General features: G+C 33.7%; 1 protein-coding gene across 6 annotated transcripts in view; it reads left to right on the plus strand.

Annotated features, from left to right (window-relative positions):
* The window catches only part of LOC115217153 (poly [ADP-ribose] polymerase tankyrase), a 216,965-nt gene that overhangs the window by 94,923 nt on the left and 96,023 nt on the right, over positions 1 to 26,019 (plus strand). For all 6 annotated transcript variants that reach the window (XM_029786768.2, XM_029786769.2, XM_036507261.1 and 3 more), the window contains one exon: positions 23,706 to 23,765. In XM_029786768.2, the coding sequence (XP_029642628.1) occupies positions 23,706 to 23,765 (60 nt within the window). The remainder of the gene's footprint in view (positions 1 to 23,705; positions 23,766 to 26,019) is intronic.

Here is a 26,019-nt window from a genome sequence, read left to right on the forward strand (position 1 = left end):
GACCCACCCCTCAGAATGGAATGCCTGTTTGTTGCAGGCTTAGTCTTCCAACTTTCACCAGTACTCATTTACAGGTGAAGCAGCATGAAATGAAGTGTTTTGCTCAAGGACACCTCATCTGTGAATTGAACCTAAAACCTAGTGGTTGTGAGTCGAACACTTAAACCATGAGGTTACATGCCTTTACTTGATGGACAGATAAACAGAAAGAAAGAAAATATTAAGTTTGGTGTTAATTTGCCTATTGGTCTTTGTGTGATAACTATTTAACAACCTCCTACCAAAGTGTCTATATGTATGTATGTATGTATGCATGCATAACTATTGTGCCTATATGTCTGTGCACACCTTTCAATGAAGTGTATACCAGAAGGTTTGCAAATCTAACAGAAGCCTCAAAATATATTTCAAGATCCACAAAGATCAGGACTTATCTGCAGCTCTTGGTGGTCCAAATTGGGTATGTAGTCTGTGTGGGTGTCTTTTCAAAACATTGGTTTAAAAAGCTACGTCAGATGCCATGATGGTTCTAAGGTGTAGGTACAGGAGTTGGTCAAACTCTGTCTAAAGAGTAGACAACCACCATATCGGCTATATTTACATATAGTTAATCGGCTATATTTACATACCGAATTCTACCAGTAAATAATTGTGGTCTTTTTTTAAAAACCATTATAGAAATTATTTACTCTTATTATTATATATATATTATATATAGATATATATATATATTAATAGGCTTTGCTGAAAACTTGTCATACTTCCAAGGTCCCATTCTATATACTTTGGTATAGGGAATTTTCATACTTTGTTTACTACGGAATCTGTCACTGTTTGTTATTAAATATGCGTGTGTGGTTGGAGAAGCATGGCTTCATGGTCAAGAAGTTAACTGTGCAATAATGAAGTCTTATGTTAGATATCATTACACCTCACCGTCAGCAATTCTCTTCTACTCTATTTTTGTGAATGAAATTGAGTAGGTGGAAAGTATACTGATGTAAAAATGTACCAGATGGATTGTGTTAAGTGCAGATTCTGAATATCATTGTGGAATGCTCTTTAGTTTAGTGAATAGTTTGTTTCGTGGATTGTTCAACTGAAGACTCATCATGGAAACCAGTGTGAGATCCATTTTTCATTTCTGTCTGTTTGTCTCAGGAGATGAAAAAGAGGAAGAAGAAAAGGAAGAGAAAATGTGATTAAGAGGTGGAGAGAGAGAGAGAGAGAGAGAGAGAGAGAGAGAGAGAGAGAGAGAGAGAGAGAGAGAGAGAGAGAGTGGTGATTATTGAAGTGATTGATATCCTGATTTGCTAGATATTCACTATCTGATGACTAAATCTAAAACAAAAACCCCAAAACCCCCAGACAGTGCTGACCATAAAACATTGTTATTTTTTGTTTTTATGCCTATCATAGTTGAAATCTTATTTGGACGTTACACATTAAACGTATTTAAGGAAAATATTGGGCGTAGAAAAATGAAATGGTGTTGATCTGTTGTTGACAGGGATGTGTAGTGACCTCATAAATCTAATAGAATTAAATAATTGGTATTATATTCGAAGAGATGACAGCTATGAATTGATCATTTTGCTCCTTCATAAATGTCAGTATTTGTAATCTCGGTCTTCTTCATGTTGTGTTTTCGGAAATGGTGAATTATTTATTTAGTATTAGAGTTTAAATTTACTCAAGCCTTTGTTTTTGATGAATTTTTGTTCCGTTTATTGTGCAGATCAGGTTTATGAAGAAATTATTTGCCAAAATTTTGAGGGCTGACATGATTGATGAGTTAACAGCTTTGTTAGGCATCTGACTAATCAATCTAAGGCTGGCTCCAAACTAAGAATACAGCAGCCTCTATCCACATCAGATTCTAAAATCTGAAGTAAAACCTAAAACAAGCAATGAGATCATAGCATAGAAATTATTAAAATCGTGCACTCTCACACACTAAAAACATTATATAATAAAAGAATCTTACACATGATCATAACTTTGTGTCTGATGTAATTTAAAAAAAGAAAAATTACAAAAACTTTGTCGAGTGCAATGTTTTTGTGTCATTTTAGAGGTTTAGGAAAGGGCCAGAAATAAAGATTAAATCTTTATGGCAAAATTTCTTTTTATCTTTTAAAATGGAAATTATTTCTATATTTTATAGCAGAGAATTTGTTATGGGGTTTAGAAATGCTATCCTTCTTTTTGTATTATTCATTTTTATATTTTATATTGAAAATAGTTTAGTTTTAGAATTAAAATATTAAGTTACTGAGCAAATTGATTGTAATTTCAAATATTGCATTAATGATATATATTTTTTTGTAAATACATCATGAGCAATTTGTGCTTATGTGTTTTATTTGAATATTCGTAAATGGCATAATAAAATCATCTTCGCGAATTCTTGTTTTCATACAGCTCTGCTCCGGAATTTCTTTTTTGAGCTGTTCTGAAATCAATATATTGATTTTAATTTTCTGTAGCTAAATTTTGACACTATTTTAAATATGTGTTTGCAACTGTTATATGTTGTATGATTACAGAAAAACTTTATATTTTAATAGCTATTACAATTTTTTTTTAATGTCTTACTATTATTTTAGTTTTATTGCTCTTAATATTTGTTTTTACATAGATTTTAGGTTTTGGATGTCATTTGATTGAGAAGATTAATGTTAATAAAAGTATTAGCTTCTAGTTTATCTAGTTCTGTTTTTAAATATCCATCAGTTATTATTGCTGTCACAAATGCTAAACTTTTTTTCTTAACCTAAGTTTCTAGAATCCACGTAATTGTTTTCATTGAACTTCATATATTTCATTTGTTTTGCTTCCATATATTTTAGCTTTTATTGTCTCGCTGCTTTTGATACATATAAAGTACATTGTGAATTGTTTATCCTTGTGTTCAGCTTAATATTAAAATATTTCTGGGTGCAATAATTTGTTTGATAAACAAACAAATTATGAATATAATATAGATGCAAACATGATTTTGTTCTTGTGAAGTGAACCTGACAACCTTATGGGTTTCAGGTTTGGTCCAACTAGGTGGGGTTTCAACAAGAGTTTTGGGATGACTAATGCCCTTTGAGCAGAATAGGTAGACAGAATTGTGCAGAGAACTTGTTGTTCACACACACACACACACACACACACACACACACACACGCTCTTGTGTGTGTGCATATGTTTATTTTGTATGTCTTTGTTAACACTGTGTGTTCTCAAGTAAACAAAACTATGATAGTTCAGAGCTTTCTTTGGTTTCAATGTGTGAAGACTATTAGAATTTGGAAACAAATACTTTATTTGAAAAGCAAGTAAGAGTTGGTAACAGGAAAAATATCTGGCTCTTGAAAAATCTGCCTCAATCTAACCCATGCTAACATGGCAAAATGGACATAGAAAATGATGCTGATCATGACTATTAAAAAAAAAATCCAAATATTTAAAATCATGTTATTGGTGAAAAATAATATTTAAATTCCAAGTTGCTTTTGAATAATAATAATAATAATAATAATAATAATAATAATGTGCACATTGTGTAGTTAACTAGAAATCAAAATTGAATTACAACTTGACTGGACTCCATAGAAGTCAACCTACCCCTTTTGCTCCATCTACTTTTATATTGTAAGATTTTGACAAAGAGTTTTTGTCATGTTAAGCATACAGGGCTGTGTGGTTAAGAAGTTTTGCTTTGCAACCACATACTTTTGGAGTTCATCCCAATGCGTTGCTACCTTGGGCAAATGACTTCTACTGCAGTTGTTGGCCAACCAAGGCCTTGTAAGTGAAATCTGGTAGACAGAGCTATATGAAAGCCTGTTGTAGTCCCTTTTATTGAAACTGAAAGTTTTGTCCCATTTCTCAAGCTTCATGTCATTGTGGTCTTGAAGCAAGAACAGTGGCATGGAGCTTGAGATGCAAGACAGACACTCAGTTTCAGTATCATTAAAAAAGAAAAGGAAAAATGTATTGATTACCCCTTTCTCATCCATCCAACTTAAACCAAAGTATGTGTTCCCTCATGTCTTACATTGTCACTACTTGAGCAAATGTGGTGACTGTATTTACAGCTCATAAACAATATGTCCCATTTCTTGCTGGTTTTCACCATGTGTTGCAGACAACCAGTGGAATAAAAGTATCTTACATGGAAAACAAGGAGTGGTAGCAAGAAGGGTATCTGGCTGTTGAATATTGCTTTAGTTACTCTTGTCCAACTCATGCTAACATGGAAAAAGACATATGTTAATATGATGATGATGGTGGTGGTAGTTGTAGATTAAGCATGTAGTTTTCTTGAGATAATGCATAGGAATGCTTGTAAACTCTGAAAATAAACTGCAAAATTTTTTACTGCTATCACTTATAGTTTATCTGCAATGGATATATATATATATATATATACGATTCCATTGTCCTCTTGACACATGCACACACATGAGCGCATGTGCGCACACACTCTCTTCTCTCTCTCTCTCACACATACCTACCTACCCCTACCCTATTTGGCTTTCTTCCCCTCAGCATTGACATTTCACAATCTTTGTATCTTCTTGCTAAGGAAAAAAATAATTTATAATATTTCATTATTCACTGATAAGATTTTCCAGCTGCAAATTTATTGGGTATTTTTAAAATTATGTTTTCCAGTTAATAACATTTATTGACTTGATGTGAAAATTTTGAACATATTTTAGAAACTATTAATAATACTCGCACCTTAGCAAAGATAGTTAACTTTGTGGAAATAATTTTTCAATGCAGTGTTCTAACTGAAATTTATCATAATAAGTATTGATTTCTAATGTAAACACAAGACCTCAAAATTGGGGTGTGTGGATAAATGGAGTTGATTAAATTGATGGAAGTTACACAAACTGTTATTATTTTATTGACTCCCCATGAGCTATAGTCAACCTTGGTGGGATTTGAACTCAGAATCTAAAAGTATGTAATGAAATACCGCAAAGTATTTTGCTTATCCTAATGTTTCTAACAAAAAGTTATTCTGGGTTCTACACAGCCTGCAAAATTATAAGTATATATAACTCTTGACCTTTTAGGAATTTACAGGGAAATGCAATCTGTTTGTTATTTAACCCCAGATTAACCCTTATTGAGCAGACATATTATCAGAGGTAATCCAGTGATAATCCCATTCTTGTTTAGGCATAGTATAACTTGGATTATGTTATCCAGTATGTCTGTCCTTTTCTGACCCCTTAGCGTTCAGATTACTATGTCAAATGTAATGCTTATATATTCTTATTGTTTTGAATTAAGCATGTATTATCTCACAGCTTCAAGCTTTCACTGATGTGTTTGTTTATTTTTAAGCTGTCATTGTAGGGTAGGTGTGAGGGGTCAAATCTGGCCACTTTGAATGTTAAACGGGTAGAATATTTTGACTGGACATGGATGGTTTAAATGTAAAAGGGTTAAGATGCTACTGTGTGTAATTTGAAAGTTGGCTACTGTTTATAGCAAGTTGAGTAACAATGAAGATAGTTCCTCATTGGGTTCTGTGGGAGGTTATATATAACATTATAAGTAATTGTTGTTTAACTATTACTTTCGTATATAATTTTAGATTTGTTAAGTAATGATTAAGAAATGTAAAATTATGTACATAAAATATGTAACAAAGTAATAAAAAACTTTATATAGAATTAATATATTAATATATTTTATTGAATATGTCTTATAAAAACATAAGAAAACATTTATATTGTTGAAATATTCAGACACAGTGCAAAATTTCTGAAATAGCATTTTTTTGTATATGTTTTGTATAAAGGAGAGTTGTATCTCCATACTTTAAATTAAAATACTTGTGCACTGGTATGTATTATGTTACAACCACTCTGTACAGTTATATCTAACATGAACCTGTGAAGGAACCTCTATGCTATTGCTCAACCTGTTAGAAATAACAGCAAATTCTTGCTTAAATCACACTATACAGTCCTGATTGGAGATGGGGAAAATAGAATAATGCATATCTAAATAAATTATGTTTGAAAGAATGGCAGGGTAGTTATGGCTTGATCACAGATTAGTTTGCTTGATCAGGGTTGCTCGTTTAGCTGTGTCCTAGTAATTTAATACAAGAATTGAAAAATAACTGTTAAATAGAACAATGAGAGTAGGCTGTTTAAATTAAAACATTGTTTTCGTTGTTAGTTCAGAAAATCTACAGAAATGCAGAAACATCATTCTATATATATATATATATATACACATACACACATATATATACACACACACACACACACACACACACACACACACACACATATTTGTGCAATACTTGAAAGAATAAAAATTCTTATAAGTATTGAAGTCGATATATGTTTTATGTAAACATTTATTCGTTAGATAAAATTGCTATTATAACGAAGTTTGGTCTCCTACTTTATTGACAGAAATATTAAACATGGCAAGTTATGTAAAGCTACAAATTAAAATTCACAAAGCAATGTATCTGTTATATCATAATTATGCTTAAAAAATTACATAGAATTTCTGTTTTCTAATTATAGTTGGTAAATGGCCAAGTTGGTTTATTGCTTGTCTGTATTTATGAGCTGGACTATATACTACATTGAATCGCTTCTATTTCTGTCTACATTGTTTCAACCAGTTGTAGACTTATTTGCAGAAATGTGGCACTTAAACCAGATCAAAGAATATCATACCACTTGAAGCAAAGCATAAATGAATTATATGATAAAACCATAAAGCAAATAGCTAATTAATTACTGTACATATTGGCATGCAAGGTAGATAAGATGACTCTAAAATTTTTCTCAGAATGTTTGTGTTAAAATCTCTGTACAGATTTCACTTATCTACTACTAAGCTTATTTTAGAGATTATGTAAGCATAGAAATCACTGCAGCTATTTTTCTTTACGCTAATTCATGAACAAGGCAACTGCTTAAATTGTTTATGTTTACATCAGTCTTCAGTTTTCAATGACCACAGCAGTAAGGTTTTACTAGGATAAGTTTTTATGTAAAAATTCTACGTTAATACATTGTCATTAGAGCCAGACCAATCACTTCACAATATTTTTGTCACTAAAGGTTCAGATTTTATATCTCACTTATTAAGACATGTAATCTTTTATTTCATCATTTTGGATTTCAATAGCTTCATATATCACAATGTAAGAATATATATGAATTTGTTAATATTAAATATTTTATAAGCATGAATCAAAGATAGTTAAAATGGTGCACTGTAGAAGTGTGCTCGGTCGTTTTGGTGCAAGGGTTAGCATGGTCATTTGGGTTACAAGTCTGGTACAATTCTTGTCAGTTCTATGAACATTTTTTTCTATCTTGGATTCATGTTTATAAAAGATTTAACGTAATGTTTGTAATTGAAAATCTTAACCATTTACTTTGATAATGTAAATTTAGGCTTTAAGATTCATGGAGATAGCAGGATAGTTTGACAGTTGAAGGATTTGTATCTTAATCAGTTTCAGTGCAGTTAGAATTTTATACAATCCCTAAAATTGAGTTAAATGCAGTATAAAATTTAAGAAAATAGTTGTTTGTCTTTGGACAAAGGACAAAGGTAAAAAGGGATCAAAGGTAAAAGTAGACAGACCAGAGTTGAGTGCTCAACATTTCTTCAGTTGCAGGCTGTACATTATGGAAGCAGAAGATGTTAGAAAAGCCTAAATAAAATACATTTTTTTTATAGAATTAAATCAGTGATTGTTTATGTATTAATTAATATGATGTGTTATGTAATTTCTCTTATATTTATTGTGAAATCTAACCCAAAGAGAAATAACTCCATATACAAAATGCAACAGACATTGTTAATAAGATCAATCAAGCATTGCTGTGTTGTTACTTTCTTAACCTTATGGTTCTGAGTCACTCCCACTGGTGCCTTCTGCAATTGCTTCATATTAACCTATGCCTTGTCAGTGAACTGTGGTAGACAGGAGATTGTATGTGTGTGTGTGTGTGTGTGTGTGTGTGTGTTTCACTAGTTTAAAAAGGAAACCAGAAAATCCAGTGATTTATTATTATTATTGTCTCTTGTCAGACAAGGGAGAACATTGACCCAATGATTGACCTTGCAACCAATAATGCTATTTATTGTTCGCCAGTTTGATATGAAATACAATGCATACTGATGGCTTTAGAGATATTTTATCTGGTTTGTGTGTGTAGTTACTCTATTTTCAATGTTTTTGTGTGTATAAAAACTTTTTAAAAATACTATATACATTTTTATACCCACAAGTTAAAATAAAAAGCAAAATATAATTATTTGTTACCATATGTACTTACGTTACCTCTTTTACTAGACATAATATCCAGGTTAGTGGTCAAATGACCCAAGCGAATGTCTAATTGGGTAGCTTTTGATAAACATTGACAACTTCTCTGTCAACTGACATAATTAAATGCCAGATGGAACAACTCTTCTTTACATGCCAATATACTAAGGTCGTGATTATTGAATTATGCATTCACTAATGTTTTTAGATAATGAGCAGAAGCATGGCTGTGGGGGTTAGGATGTTCTCTTTGCAATCACGCATTTTTGGGTTCAGTCTCACTGTGCAGCATTTTGGAAAAGTGCCTTCTACTTTAGTCTTGTGTTTGACCAGTGCCTTGTGACTGAAATTTAACTGGCCCCTGTGCCAGTGGCACGTAAAAAGCACCCACTACACTCATGGAGTGGTTGGCATTAGGAAGGGCATCCAGCTGTAGAAACACTGCCAGATCAGACTGGAGCCTGGTGCAGCCTCCTGGCTTCCCAGAACCCGGTCAAACCGTCCAACCCATGCTAGCATGGAAAATGAACATTAAACAACGACGATGATGATGATGGTGAACCTACTATTTGTGTGTGCGTGTGTGTGTGTGTTATTGTTTTGCTTGGTTTAAAAGACAAACTTTTAGACTACGCAATGCAACACCAGGAAGATATACACCACCACATGTCATATATTAGAGTTATTAAAAATATGTGATCGACATATAAAGTATATTATGTGTAAATTATATGTATAGTATATTGCATCACTGTTTAATGCAGAATAGCATCGGGGGAAAAATGGACATTTAGAAGCAAATGGATTAAATTGCATAATAACTATAGTATAGACCATTGCTTCCCAAAGTGGGCAGTACACATTCCCTGGGGACAGTGGAAAGACCTGGGTAGGGGAAGGGCATTGAAGAAAAATGGGATGATAATGGAGTGGCCAAAAGGTGGGTGATGGATGTATAAACAACAAAATAATGGGTCAATTAAGTTAAATTTTATATGTGAAATACAGTTGTTTTAAATTGGCTGCAGAAAGTGGTCTATGTTCATGGTGGTGAGTGGGGTTGAGTGCTAGGAATGTGGCCTGGGTACCAAGGGGACAGCAACCTGAAAAAGTTTGAGAACCATTAGTATGGACAAGCACATCATCAAAACCTTCATGTAACACAACACAAACTTCATTATATCAAATGATAAATTAACACTAAGCACTGAACTTAAAATCCTTCTTAACAACATCAAGTCATAAATATGTAAACCCCTGAACAAGCTATTAATGACCTGTGTGGTTATAAATTTGATTGCATATGTGAAAGTTTGTACTGTTATAGTGGCCATACAAGTATAAAGAGAAGTAATTGAAATGTATTCACAATGATGCAAAGCAAAACTTGATAGGAAAAAAACCTTAGTGAACAATACATCTATATTCTAAAGAAAAATACAGATTAATGATAAAAGTGAATTTCGTAAGACATCACAACAGCAAAATAAATATGTATGGTATTATCATACACCAATCATAAAGGATGTGGTGGGGGTACTCCCAAAACATCTGACTGGTGACATAAATTTTGGTTGGTAGTTTTCTATTTACATTGTCTACATCGATTACATTGATGCTACATACCATTAAGGTAGCATCATATATCAACTTCTCTTCATCCTGATGATGAGACTGTAACTGTAACGGTCAAGGAGCATTAGTGATTGATTTAAGCATTTTAGTGTTGCAAGTAAACTGCAAGCACCTCTTGTGAAAATATAGGGTAAAACATTGATAAGTATGATAAAACTGGAACGTACTTATGTATGCATGCAATACAGCATCTGTAAGGAAAGTTGTTCATTAGTATATATATATATATATATATATATATATATATATATCACCGTGACTGACCAGGCTATCAGATGTTGCTACACATCGCTGGTCACAATGCGCATCGCATTGGTTTAGCCTTCAAATGGTGCCATCCCCGCTGGCTAAGCGAGCAGACCAACAGAAGAAAGAGTGAGAGAAAGTTGTGGCGAAAGAGTACAGCAGGGACCCCCCCCCCATCCCCAGCCGGAGTCTCATGGTGCTTTAGGTGTTTTCGCTCAATAAACACTCACAACGCCCAGTCTGGGAATCGAAGCCATGATCCTACAACCATGAGGATGCTTCCCTAACCACTAGGCCATTGCGGCTATATATATACATATATATATATATATATATATATATATATATAACCGGTGCAAAGCTGAGGCGGTGTGCAGGATGTGCCAGCCGGTGCAAAGCTGAGGCAGATATACACACACACACACACACACACACACGCACAGACAGAGAGAGAGAGAGAGAGAGAGAGAAAGCTGCATGATAAAACTAGCAAGAAATTAGCAAAAATATATGACAAAATTCTGAGAGAAATTAATCAAACAACAAATGCATACAACAGTTCAGAATATAGAAAACACATTAAGGAGATATTCTTCAGTTAAAGACAGATATTGATAAATCACCAAGAAACATTTATGAAACAATATGTACTCAGCTTTTGCTAATATATCGACATCTCTATCATGATGAATTAGACACAGTTATATAAATAAACAAAGCACACTTTACAAAGGAAAAATTGCTCTCTCCACACAGCCATACAGAAGGTTAAATTTCTTGACCTCTCACAATATGCACACGGTCCACTTCAAATTATACTCCTCAGTCTCAGTACCAACTTCCACTTAACGGCTAAAGTATGATGATGATAATGATCATAATAATGGTTTTATAAGTCTGTTACAAGGCCATCAATTGTGAGTCGATTGCATCGACCCTGAAAGGATGAAAGATAAAGTTGATATTGGCAGAATGTGAACTCAGAATGTAAAGACGGATGAAATGTTGCTGAGTGTTTTTTCTGGCATGTTAACAATTCTGTCTGCTCACTGGCTTAGAGAAAAATAATAATAATCATGATGGTTTCAAATGGCCAGTAGTTTTAGGTGGGTGGGGACTAGTTGATGATTGCATCTACTAACCTTAATGCTCAACTAACTGATACTTATTTTATCAACCCAGAAAGGATGAAAGGTAAAGTAGGCCTTAGTAAAATTTGAACTCAGATCATGAAGAGATTCCAGAAATTGCGCTAAACATTTTGTCCAACATGCTGCTATAATAATAATAATAATAATAATAATTAATTCGTTTATTGGCCACAGGGGCTAACAAAAATCAATTAAAACATAAAGGGACAAAACACAGGACGAAAGTTACAAAGGGTTTTGTTCGTTTGAAAAAGGTCCGTGTACAAAAGCAGGATAACAACGAAATATTATTATTATTATTATTATTATAATAATAATAATAATTAAAATGTTAAAATCAAATTAATCTTCTAAATCTTAGAAAATATCTGATATAAAATCATTATAATGGACAGTGACAATAAATTTCAAGACTTAATTCAAATTAAGTGTTGTATGAATAAGTACCCATGCAACACTAAACAAATATTCAGCATGAAACTTAAACAAATGCAGCGTGAGTTGAAGAATAATGACAAACTCACAATATATAGGAATGACAGAAGTAATTTATTTGTAAAATATATTAGTTTTGGATAAAGATAAATATATTACTCTCTCTTTTACTCTTTTACTTGTTTCAGTCATTTGACTGCGGCCATGCTGAAGCACCGCCTTTAATCGAGCAAATCGACCCCAGGACTTATTCTTTTGTAAGCCCAGTACTTATTTTATCAGTCTCTTTTGCCGAACCGCTAAGTAACGGGGACATAAACACACCAGCATCAGTTGTCAAGCAATGCTAGGGGACAACACAGACACACAAACACATACACACACACACACATATATATATATATATATATATATATATATATACATATATATACGTATATATACGACAGGCTTCTTTCAGTTTCCGTCTACCAAATCCACTCACAAGGCTTTGGTCGGCCTGAGGCTATAGTAGAAGACACTTACCCAAGGTGCCACGCAGGGGACTGAACCGGAACCATGTGGTTGGTAAACAAGCTACTTACCACACAGCCACTCCTGCGCCTATATTGTAAAATTTAATAAAATTCGTAGTGGTAAAAACAAATTTATAAGGGTTCAGGAAGATAAGCCACCCATTTCAAAAGTAAACTGAATAAACTAATTATACTGATAAATACACTGTTAGGAATTCCTTATTTTCTTTGCACTGAAGGAGAATTCACTCCTAGTGTAGTAAGAAAATACACAAACAACAGAATCTTACTGGCTCATATTATCTCAAATAAATACACTTGCACACAGAGTCACTCAACAATTAGACATTAACATTATGTACTGGAAAGACCTTATTATATATGTTCATCTGAAGAGTTCTTTAGAGGTCTTAGAAGAAACCAACAAACTAGGTAACGCCTCCACTTTAGGACACAGAAAGTGTGTTTACCAATATTTCAGTGGCAGAGAAGGCAGTGAGCTGGCAGAATCATTAGCACACGAGGCAAAATGCTTAGGGGCATTTCATTTGTCTTTACTTCTCGGTTCAAATTCCACTGAGGTCAACTTTGCCTGTCATCCCTTTGGGGGTTGATCAAATAAGTACCAGTTGAGCACTGAGACCAATGGAATTACACACATCCCCTCGTCCCCGAATTGCTGGCCTTGTGTCAAAATTTGAAACCAGTATTTCATTGCCAGAACCGATAAAAACTATATTAAATTTACATAAACATTAAAGAATAAACATACCTTTACTAAAGAAATATCTTGATGCATTGTACAATAGAAGAACATTCTCTCTGCTCATGAGTTAAATTATATAAGCACACAAAGAACTTCTTGGTATTTCAAATGGCCACAACAAAGAAATGAACTAGTACCAAGACTTAAATTCATTGACGCTAGGTGTTGAATGGTCTATTCATCATAGCAGATACAGTGGAGGACGTCAAGAAATTAAAGAAAGACCTAGAAAATGACTCTTACTAAAATTCAACATATGGAATAGTACATATAAAACACTTAACACTACAACTTCGTTTCTAAACATAAGCATTCTGATAGAGAAAAAGCAACAGAAGCATCATTTCCATTTATACCAAAATACAGAAATAATTGTATGTATTTACTAGCAGTATCGCCCGGCGTTGCTCGGGTTTGTTTTGACCCCTTAGAAGTAAAAATTTTGCATTATGTAGCTTGTTATTCTCTTTAAGTGAACCTTTTTCTGGTTGAAATACACCGAAAAATGGCGACACAGCAATAAAAAAATTGTAAAAAATATGGATTTTCATAGAAAAAAAAAGCACCTTTTTGATGTAAATAATTTTTGGTGTTAACATGGTCCGATTTGAATTTTTTATTCTATGGAAGGAAGAACAAGCCTTCTTCTATCATACTCTCAATTTTGGTGAACTTGCGCCACAGGGTCTCGGAGGAGATAGTGTTAGTTGAAGGCTACCAAACCTGCCATACACAGACAACTTCAGCTTTATATATAGAGAGATTTGGTGACTGTAAATAAAGTTACTTGGACATAAATACAAAATATTAATGTCAAAATTCTTACTTAGAAGAACTTTGTACATTCTCCCTCACAAACAAAACACTGGATAAAGAAATCCTGGGAATAAAACAAACACCAGTAAACAATGGGTATTATAACAAAGCAATAGACCAAGTAAATGAACAATACAGGAAGAATACAATACAGCAAATAATACATCAGACACCACACCTAAAAAAAAAAGTATGAAGCCTACGCAAAATGAATTATATGAATTAGGTCTTTACTAGATGTAAAATAGAATGAAAACATTATCAAAAAACTTGTAAAACAAAACACAAATATATTCATACCAAACAATAAGCTAACACTAGTATAAAAATACTAAAATTAAGAAGTTTTCTTTTAGACAACAAATCACAAGCATGCAAATCCATAAACAAGCTACTAATGACTAATGTGATTATAAATTTGACTGCAATTATGAATGTGGTGAATTTCATATTTTAGCTGTTATATTGGCCATGCAAATATGTTTGTTCTCCTGCTGACTCATCATGCAACGGAGCAGTTGTGCTGCATGATACTACATAAGTTAGGCAAAGCTAAATGGGAAAACATTGGACAGATTTATATTCTAAAGAATTCTCTACAAAAGGATTAATACAGTACATTGCTGAAATAACAAGCAGACAACATACATGAGTTACCAAGAAAAAGCAAAAACAAAGAAACACCTGATTGATGACATAAATCTGACAGTGAAGATCAAATTTCTGTGGTTAAGGTCGTGTACTGTTTACATTGTTATAATATACTATAAAGAAGCAACAACATATGCCAACATCACTTCATCCTGAAGATGAGACTATGAAAGTCCAGAAATGTTCAGGATGGGTTTGGAAACTTTTCTGTTCTTTATAAACTGCAAAAAAGACTATGAAAGTCCAGAAATGTTCAGGATGGGTTTGGAAACTTTTCTGTTCTTTATAAACTGCAAGGAACTCTTATGAAAAAGTTTTTGGAAAAACCTTGGTGTAAAAGATAAAATAAGATCACAGTTGTACATTGAACTAAATTGTGTGTGTGTGTGTGAGAGAGAGAGAGAGAGAGAGAGAGAGAGAGAGAGAGAACAAAAATATCTCAAATTCTGTACATGTAATTCATTTAATAATTGTCTTTCACAATATCTCATTTAGAAGGTGGGAAAAATATGTCTTTGTAACAATTTTAATTGATGATAAATTGATTGACAATATTAAAAGCATTGTATTTCTGAAATCTTTAATTTGTAGAGCATGCATTATTCATCTGGAATATTTAAGAAGCACTTCAAGAAATTAAGAAAAACTGAATAATAGCAGTTTGAAAATTCACTTAATTAAGCAATAAACACAAGTGTTGGTGCTCTGTAGATTTTTGATGATATGAATGAGTGAGGTTTGGAGTGGATGAGTGTCTGTTTTCCATGCTAGCTAGAATGGGTTGAATGGTAACTGATTTTGAGGAAGGATTTTATGATTGGGTGCTATTCCAGTTACCAACTCTTTCTTATCTGTTTTTTTTTTTTTTTTTTTCATGTAAGGGATTTTTATATTTCACCAATCTTCAAAAACACAAATTGACTTGTCATAATGAATGCCAACAAAGAATATCAACGTCAGCACTGCTTGGCTTAAAGGGTTATAAATGAAATATTAACACACACACACACACACACACGAATGCATACAACTGCTTAATACAGTCCCCATCTCCTAAATTCACTCACAAGGTATTGAATTCTCATGGTGACAGTAGATGAAACTTGTCACACACTGTGGGCCTGAACTTGAAGCTACATGATTGCAAAGAAAGTTTTTTGACCGTACAGCTAATTGTTAGACAGAAGTTTCAGTTATATATAAAATTGAAACTGCCCTCCCCTCCTCTCATATAAAGAGGAAGGGTGGATCATAGGATTTTCTAATTTTATAGCAAGTGCCTCAATAAATTTATACATCCCTCTTTTTTTGAGTGTATGTGTGTGCACTTCAAAGCCACAATAATGTCTGGAGTCTGCTCTGCAGATATAACAAATATTTCATGCCCCATTATTTAGCCTTTCAGGTGTGTCTTGATGGAATTGTATTCTAGTTTTGAAATCAATTATAATTTTAACAGATATCTTTCTACCTGGATAATAATTTATGTGGCAGTTGTCCACTACTCTTTCAGCCAGAAATTACACATTGCACGTAGAGCATTATAACATGTCATTCTCATTTGGTTGAATGGACTTGTACCTTCGGGACATAAACTGATCTCTACTTATTTGTCTGGTGTGGTGATATAGCTATCGACAGTACATTCATCATTGCTCCAGTAATTAATTATTCTAGCTGTTCGCTGCATTCTCATAAAGATAATGCTTACGAACATTCACATTTAATCTGTGCAGGTGGACATTCATTTATCATTATTCTTAGTCAGTTTTGATTGGTTTGTTTCAGTAACAGTCATGTATATATACTCTTAAAATTAATAATTTGAAAACAATAATTGCATATGTAATTTTAAATTTTCAAACCATCAACTTCACCTCAGGTTCCTTACTTCTGTAATACATTTCAGTCAATTGCCTCTTTAATTGTTGTCACTGTATATGAACATTTACCTATCTTGTGAAAAGTAAAAATAAATGGCTTCTTAAGATCTGAAGGGCATATATGAAAAATCTTTTGGTTCTCTAAATTACCTGTTTGATTTTTCACAGTAGCTGCATTCCAGTGGTCTGTTGATTAACTTGTTTTAGACTGTGATATGGATGAGAGGCAACTCTTCTGCTAAAATTGTTTTCCAGTCTGTTGCAAGCAAACCCACCCTCATCCTAATAGTTTAGAAATGCAGGGAAAATCTTAGAGAAGAATTGAACTGAACACTTCTGAATAATTATTGTCATTGGATTTGGATTTGGCTGTTTAGCACTTACGACTCTGTAGCAACTGTTGCTAGGTTTGGTTAGCACTTGGACCCTTATTTATGAAAGTGGATTTTCAACACTCATAAATCACTAGACCATAATCTTGTTGGACACCTATTACATTATATGATTACATTTAGCTGATGCTTCAGTATTATCTCAACAAATGACTCCTTTAGTGTCTGTGGGACTCAAATTTGATCTTCGGTTGTTTCATTAATCTGTGTATGATAAAAGTTAGCCTATAGGTCCATATTTTTTTTCTACTGAAACTAAGATGAATCTCTTCAAAAACACTTCAATGCACCCCTGGGCTGCCTACACACACACACATGCACATACTTTTCTTTGTCTCTTCAAATTCTGATATCTTCACAGAATTTCAAATTACACCTTTAATCATCTTGTATCTTCTAAAAATGCTTCTATGTTCTCTAAAATCTAGAAACCAATACACCACACCTTATCTCCAAATATTAATTTCTTAAGGAGGTGGAATCCCTGGAATGGTATATTTTAGTTTTAAGTTATGTGTCTCTACCTTCTGAGCTTGGTATTTCTGTCATTTTCTACCAGTTTCTTTCTTTCACAATATTTGTATAATTGATTTTCTTTTACCTTGGCAGAAAGCCAAAAATTCAAGTGGAGGGGTGCAGTTGATTGGTTTATCGTCTACTATTGTTACTTTTGCTGGTTTGTTGCATTTTAATGTATTAATGGCTTCAGTAACATTTTAGTTAAAAACCTGTTTTCTGTTGAATAAAATGAGCCCACCTGCTGTCTTAAATTGAAATTTCAAGTTTGTTTAGTATAATACAATCAGTCAGATTTATTTAATATGGTGTATTAAAAATGAGGGAAAAGTTTTGCATTTCTACAGTTCAAAGAAAGCAAAGTTATGCAACTGTCGAAGAAGTAAAAATGAAAATTACAATTTTTCTTTAGACTGAACTATATTTTGATTGGTTCAAACTGCCAAATATCACAGGTAATTATTATTTCATGGAATAACCCACATGATAATGATTAAGATAAAAACCTGATTGAAATGTTACTCTTTTACTTGTTTCAATCATTTGACTGTGGCCATGCTGGAGCACCACCTTTAGTCGAGCAAATCGACCCCAGGACTTTATTCTTTGTAAGCCTAGTACTTATTCTATCAGTCTCTTTTGCCGAACCGCTAAGTCACGGGGATGTAAACACTCCAGCATCGGTTGTCAAGCGATGTTGGGGGAACAAACACAGACACACAAACACACACGATGGGCTTCTTTCAGTTTCCGCCTACCAAATCCACTCACAAGGCTTTGGTCGGCCCGAGGCTATAGTAGAAGACACTTGCCCAAGGTGCCACTCAGTGGGACTGAACCCAGAACCATGTGGTTCGTAAGCCAGCTACTTACCACACAGACACTCTTACGCCAATATCCTTGTATGTTGTGTAAATATAAATGATATAAATATTGCTTCTAATGAGAAGTTAAATAGTTTAGAAAATTGTAATTTGTTGTGGCTGATTTTCTGCAGCCAGATGCTCTTCTCGTTGCTGTTCCTCACCTGTTTCCAAGTATGGTAATATTTCCCCATAGCCAGTCATGTTTTTCCTGGAAGAGTGGAAACGAACAAGCTCACTTGTATGACAGTGATGTTCATTTACAACTATCATATGCTGTTTCAACGAGAGTACATACACACATGTGCAACTATCTTCTTTCAGTTTCTGTCTACCAAATCTACTGGTATGGCTTGGGTTGGCTCAGTGCTATAACAGTAGACACTTGTCCCAAGTGCCTCACGGTGGGACAGAATCGAAGGCCTTATGGTTGGAAAGAAAACTTCATAACCACACAATTACACCAAGAAATCTAAATCTCAGCTATTAGAATTTTGTTGTTGAATCTTAAATCAAGCTTTAATTAAGAAGACTTCTATTCAAAAGAAATTATCACCTGTGCTTTTTTATTTTTTATCACAGTATCTGGGATATCTAGGACCACATTATCAAATATGGTCCTTTATTTGTTTTTTTTTAGGTCAAGTGTATTATTTGAGAGAAATTTGGTTGCTATTTCTAGCAGTCCAAGTGACAGCATTGAAATTCCTTTGTGTAATCCACAAAAGCTGTAAAAGAAATCATGGGGATAAGGTGGGGGGGGGGGAATAAAAATACAACATTGTTTTAGTGTGAGATAATTTAATACTCAACCATAACAACAGATTTTCTATTTTAGATATTAACATTGAAATTTCTTTATTAATTATAATTTTTTTAAACAAGCAGAAGAACTGATCTTAAGATTAAAAATCCTTTACTTTAATAATAGTCATTGAGATTTGAATGAAAATTTAGTCATTTAAAAAAAAAAGAAAATTATATTGTCAGCTCTTAAGTATCGTATAGCCTTTACATTGATTTTCTTTTCTTCAATGTATATTGTCATTGATGATAATCACTTGTGAATGAACAACATTTACAACTAAAAAAGAAAAAAAAATTTTTAAAGAAAAGCTCATAGTTTATCATGTAATTTCAGAAAATGGTATTTTCAACTTTTATGAACTTCAGTTATTTATTTATTTATTTATTTATTTATTGTTGTTGTTGTCGCCATCATCATCATCATCATTATATTTTCTGCATTTCATTTAAACTTTTCTTACCTTTCTATTTAAAGTTAAATAATTCCATATTCAGAGCATCCTTTCCTGTCACTCCCCGGTCTCTCTCTAACATCGTCTTAATGATGACTTGTGAATTGAAAATCAATAATAGAATTTTTTTTACTACTTTTATAAAAATACATCCCATTGTCTGGGAGGTGTCCTAGAATTTTGGTGACTGCATGAAGTAAATTATATTGATTTCTATTTTTATCATTGTCTTATTAATTGATGTTATTAATAATTGCTGTAGTTTGTTAAATTATACATTAGATTTTTTAGTTGATGGAAAAGTTCCAAGTTGTGGGGAGATTGACTCAAATGAATTTTAGTTTAGGTATCCTCAGTATTAAGTTTAAATACTAAGCTATCTATCCTTTTGAGACCAAAAAAATAAGTACCAGTAATATACTGGATTGATAGCAAATATTCACCACTGGTTCATATATTTACTGTTTCAACTCTACCCTTCCGTTGCTACTGCAGTGACTATTCCTGTAAATAAGATAGTTGTGTACCTTCTTCTAGACACATCCAACCCATTTGTCTCTGCCCCTTTCATCACTTCTATCTGTTACCTATGTCCCACTCTAAATATTTTTTTTTCCAGTCTTTGATCCATCAGAATTATTTGGCTGTTATTTTTTCTGCAAGACATTAACTTAATCCAATTCAGACTGAACACCAACCACATCAACATCACCAGTGTTAGAGACATTAAGCTACAGTAGTTCAAATTGGACGTCAACCACATTCAGTGTCACCTGTGTGGGAGACATTGAACTACAGTAGTCTAACCCTTTAATGTTCAGGTTATTCTATTATAATGCTTATTGATTCACATTGTTTTGAATTAATCATGCATTATCTCATCCTTGAGATTTCGATGATGTGATTGTTTAATGTAGAATAACATTGTAGGGTAGGTGTAAGAGCCTGGATCTGGTCAGTTTGAACATAAAACAGATGGAATATTTTGGCTGGATATGGCTGGTTTAAATGCTAAAGAGTATCAACTACGTAAATGTCACGTGTGTAGAAGACATTGAGCTTACAAATAGTTCAGACTAAACATTAAATACATCACTGTCACCAGTAGTTTAAACTGGACACGAACCATATCAAAAACCCCTGTCTTGTAGGGAATGGTTTAAAAGCTAATTGACTAATTAATTGGATAGTTATAATTTGTTTTACCATTTCAGACCAAAACTGAGAGCACCCAAAGTTAAAACATCAATAGAAATATTTGTTCAGAATGCTAGTTTGAGATTTTATTTAGCAAACATATGCCTTTTGTTTTATTGAAATACATTGGAAGTAATATTGTCAATAACATGTTTTCAAAATGGATAATTCCTTTCCATCTCTTATATTCTATTAACACCAACACATTAATTTAGTCAATGCTTACCTCTGGTTGTTTAATGGAAAATCACCTGTTAAATTAAAATCTTCCACCGTAATTCTTTTGTTATGTCCCCCCCCCCACACACAATAATTGTTTTCCTTTTTTGTAAATTAACTGTCATAGTAAATATCATAAACTAATTAAACTAATCTAATAGAACTGCAAGATGTTCTCCTTCCCTTTTAAAGATGGTAGGGTTATGTGTTATGAGACATTTTATAATGTCACTAGCTGACCGTGTGCCATCAATAACGACAGCTAATTGTAGTATTTTATATATAAATAAGGTACATAATAATCACACATACAAACATTCACATAATTCCCTTGTACATGCACACACATATACTCACACAGAGTTGAAACGCTGATTTTTTTTTCACCCCTTCCTTCCTTATTCATCTATCACCCCCTTCCTTTCTCTCATTGCTATTACTTTCTCTCACTCCCTCTCAGTCAGGGCTTTTACTCTCACTACTTCTCCTTCACTGAATTACCGTTTTCTCTCCTCCCCCACATCCAGCGTGATTTTGGTTAAATATATGTATATACACAAATATATAAAAACACTACGCTCGTTATTAAATTAGGAGATACTGTTATCAACTCATAATCAACATCCTCTTCTGTATAATCAACATCCTCTTCTGTTTCCATATAATATAATCCGCAGTATAAGAGCAGTTGTATGCTCATTTCTGACCAATCCTCTTTTGCCACTGATCCTTGTTAAAGACAAAGATTGATGCAAAAGCTCTCTAAGATTATGTTGCTGGATATTTGTGACTCAAAAGAGAAGTATTTCCAGTCTTAATCTTTTTTTTTAATGTAAAACGCTATTAACTGGAGAAAGTCTATAATGGCATATGTACACAGTTGTAGAGGTAGCTACAGTGCATTAGATCAAATGAGGAATTGAAACCATTTCACGTGGGAAATTTTTGCTTATTTTTGAGCTCCATTATCTTTGTAGAATTTATATTAGCTCTCTGTTCAACTGTTGTTTAATCCAGATCAGCCCTGATTGAACAAATCTATGAAATGATTGTTTCAAACTTTGGCATATGGCCAGAGGCTTGGAGAGGAGTCAACCCCTTTTACCCCAGTAATTAACTGGTATTCTTTTACTTGTTTCAGTCATTTGACTGTGGCCATGCTGGAGCACTGCCTTTAGTCGAGCAAATCGACCTCAGGACTTATTCTTTGTAAGCCTAGTATTTATTCTATCGGTCTCTTTTGCCGAACCACTAAGTTATGGAGACATAAACACACCACCATTGGTTGTCAAGCGATGTTGGGGGTGACAAACACAGACACAAACATATACACACACATATATGTATATACATATATACGATGGGCTTCTTTAAGTTTCCGTCTACCAGATCCACTCACAAGGCTTTGGTCAGCTCCAGGCTATAGTAGAAGATACTTGCCTGAGGTGCCACGCAGTAGGACTGAACCTGGAACCATGTGGTTCATAAGCAAGCTACTTACCACACAGCCACTCATACGCCTATTTTATTTTATTGGCCCCTGGTGTTTATTTTATTTTATTGGCCCCTGAAAGGATGAAAAGCAAAGTTATCCTCGGTGAAATTTGAACTTAGAACAAAAAAAAGGAGCGAAATGCTGCTAAGCCTTTTGCCTGGCATGTTAATGATTCTGCCTGTTTGCCATTTAATGACCTATGAAATGATGTTGATGTTCAAGTCATAATCATCATTCCCTCCTCTCATAAGTCTCAACTGAGAGGATGAAAACGATAAAAGAATTGTGTTTTGGAGCACATTATGAAACGTGTCTTTCAATTTAAGATGGAGATTTGGCTGGTTTTCTATGTTGAGTGGTTATATTAAGTTTTCCTTATTGGCTTATTGAATTTGTGGCCATTTGAGGTGCTACCCAGCTATCTAATTAGATTTAAAAACTGGTATCAGGAAAATTTTTAAATCAATAGTTTTGATTACAAGTTATCAAAATTCATTCCTTAATGTTAGTGCTCATAAATTCACTGTAAAAGTAAATAATTAAACTCTTCCAGTTTAAATGCTAATGGTTATGACATTTTAAAATTATATCCCACCTCTTTTCTATCTCAGAAACATTACATACATATGCATGCATGCACACATGCATATGTCACCTGTATAATGTAGTTTCTTCCTTTGAATATACAGAAATATATTATTATTGCTGTTTCAAAAATGAGTTTTCCCAGTACATTATCTTATAGAGAAATTTTTCTTTATAAACATTGGAATCTTGAAGATAATAGATGTATACCTTGTCTTCTTGTGAGTTTTCATTTACTTTCCTCATTTGACAAAGTGGGCACTAGATATTGTTATGAAGTCGGTTGCTTTTCCAAATATACCTGAAGCATAATCAATTTAATTTGATGATGTTTAGCTTTAATAATAACCTGATAGCAGTTTAATTGCTTCTGATTATAAACTTAATGATTATCTTCAATCTCTTATGATATTTTTCTTCTACTCACTCGCTCGTAAAATAAGATTAACAAAAGCCATTATTGTTATAATTTGTTGTAAAAAATTATTGAAATGGAAAGGTCAATACATCTTTGCTAATTAGCATTAATAATGGATGTTAGTTATCTCTTCATAGACACTAGTCATATATACAATTTTATTTTTGTGTTATTGACTGTAAAAACATAAAATTAATTTTTCATTTTAATTAGGTACTCAAAATTAAGTTATCAATTTCTTCTATCATTATTTAATGAGAGAAATTGTTATATATTGATATTCTGATTTTGTTTTGTCAACGATTATTATCCTTTTTTCCCCTTCTGCTTGCAGGTTGCTGCCCATGAAACCAAAAAGGAAAGTGAGAAGGACAAAGAAGACACTATGCCCAGAGTAAGTTTATTGTTTTGAAGGAAAACTTATTAACAATCATCATCATCATCATCAACATCCCTTCTCTCATGCTGGCATGGGTTGGACAATTTTGGTGTGGTTTCAACTGCTAGGTACCCTTCTTAATGCCAACCACTTCATAGCATACTGGGTGCATCTCTTTCATGGCACCAATACTGGTGAGATCACCAAGTACCTGCAAGACAAATCCCTCAATTTAGTGTGGGATATAATATTGAAGGATATGAAAGTATGGTAGAAGGACAGGAGTTGTTGCCTTGCTGAAGATGTGAATACATGTCTTCCTCATCTGGAGAGAGAGAGAGAGTGATGTGAGGTTAACCCTTTTGTTACTGTATTTATTTTGAGATGCTCTGTGTTTCTTTCAATGACTTTAAATATAACAAAGAATTTAGTAAAATAACTTAGTTATCATTCAATTCGTGTTAAGAACATAAATTGTGACTAAGGTTTGGTGGAAGATTTTGATTCAAAACTTAAGAAAACAAGACTTTTGTACTCAGAGCCAGAGCAGGTTTCAGCCGGGTTGGTAATGAAAGGGTTAAGGTACAAATTGGGTGGGTAAGTTAGGGTGCTAGAATGAAATTAGTGTGGCATGATTAGAGATTGGGATTAAGTTGAATGCAGTTAATATCAATTTAAGGAGGAAAAATGAAGGAAAGGAAATAGGAGTGGGTCAGGGACAGTAGTGGGGATACAGTAAGAACTGGGGGTGGGTGGATAAATAGTATTTACAGTACCTGAGTGAGTAAATACCACAGAAGGTTGATGAAGATAAGTGACTACTCTTTTACTTGTTTCAGTCATTTGACTGCGGCCATACTGGAGCACCGCCTTTAATCGAGCAAATCAACCCTCGGACTTATTCTTTGTAAGCCTAGTTCTTATTCTATTGGTCTCTTTTGCTGAACTGCTAAGTGACGGGCACATAAACACACCAGCATCGGTTGTCAATCAATGCTAGGGGGATAAACATAGACAGACACACACACACATACATGACGGGCTTCTTTCAGTTTCCATCTACCAAATCCACTTACAAGGCTTTGGTCGGCCCGAGGCTATAGTAGAAGACACTTGCCCAAAATGTCACGCAGTGGGACTGAACCCGGAACCATGTGGTTGGTAAGCAAGCTACTTACCACACAGCCACAAAGATGTATACAGAATCATATCAATATAGTTATAGACTCACTATGAAATTTCAGGTAGTTTGAAAGAAGGATTAAACCAACTGGTTTTGTTCTTATTGCTTACTTGGATCACTTACCTATGCCTTCTGAGCTGCCAAACAATAGTAGTAAAGAGCTAATTATTGAAATGCTAACTAAGAAGAGCAATACCCATGATGGTTTTTGTGGGACCTCTGGACCCAGTGGAGAAAAAAAGAAATTATGATTTATGGGTTGTTCCCAGACTAGAGCCCTGATCTGATCATTTGATACAGACCGGACACTAGTAAAGGCACTCAAAGGATAGTGGATTAAGTCTACAGTCCAAGAGCAGAAAGAATTCATTTGACAGGCTTCCATAAGGTTTCTGCCAATGCAGTTTCATTTATGAACTTTTGGTTGACCTGTGCCTGTTATTAAAAGACCCTTGCCCTTTGTGCCACGCAGTGGGATCAAATCTGGAATCACATGATTGCAAAGAGAGCTTAATGATACTACTTGACTGTCATTTCTGTTGAAAGTTTTGCACTCATCCTGATTTACCTATGACTAATTAAATCATTTGCATTCAATTAATTAAATCCTAAAAGAAATATTAAGTTTTACGGGCAATGAGGTTCTATTTTTATTCCTTATTCTTTTGTAGCATCCTCAGCGCTTTAAAATGGAGCTATCAAGCTTTTTATTCTCACTGTAGCATTAGTGCTATTTTAAATAAACTAAAGTAAGCTTACACTCTGTAGCCTGTTTTTCTTTTATATGTATTTAATTACCTTGGTTGATCACTGACAACACCACCACTACTACCAACAACAACAATAACAACAAATATTATTGTCATTAGGTTTAAGTTCATTTCCCCATTCAGCCATGTCTGAATGAGTTTTCAAAACAACATGCCAGTGGCACATAAAAGGCACCATTCGAGTGTGATCATTACCAGTGTCACCTTACTGACACTTGTTTGGCAGCTCAGAAACTGCATTGTCAGAAACTTGTGCCAGTGGCATGTGTAAAAAGATTTGAGCGAGGTCATTGCCAGTACCGCCTGACTGGCCCCC

The sequence above is a fragment of the Octopus sinensis genome, linkage group LG11 (assembly GCF_006345805.1).
Source record: "Octopus sinensis linkage group LG11, ASM634580v1, whole genome shotgun sequence".
Classification (NCBI taxonomy): Eukaryota; Metazoa; Mollusca; class Cephalopoda; order Octopoda; family Octopodidae; genus Octopus; species Octopus sinensis.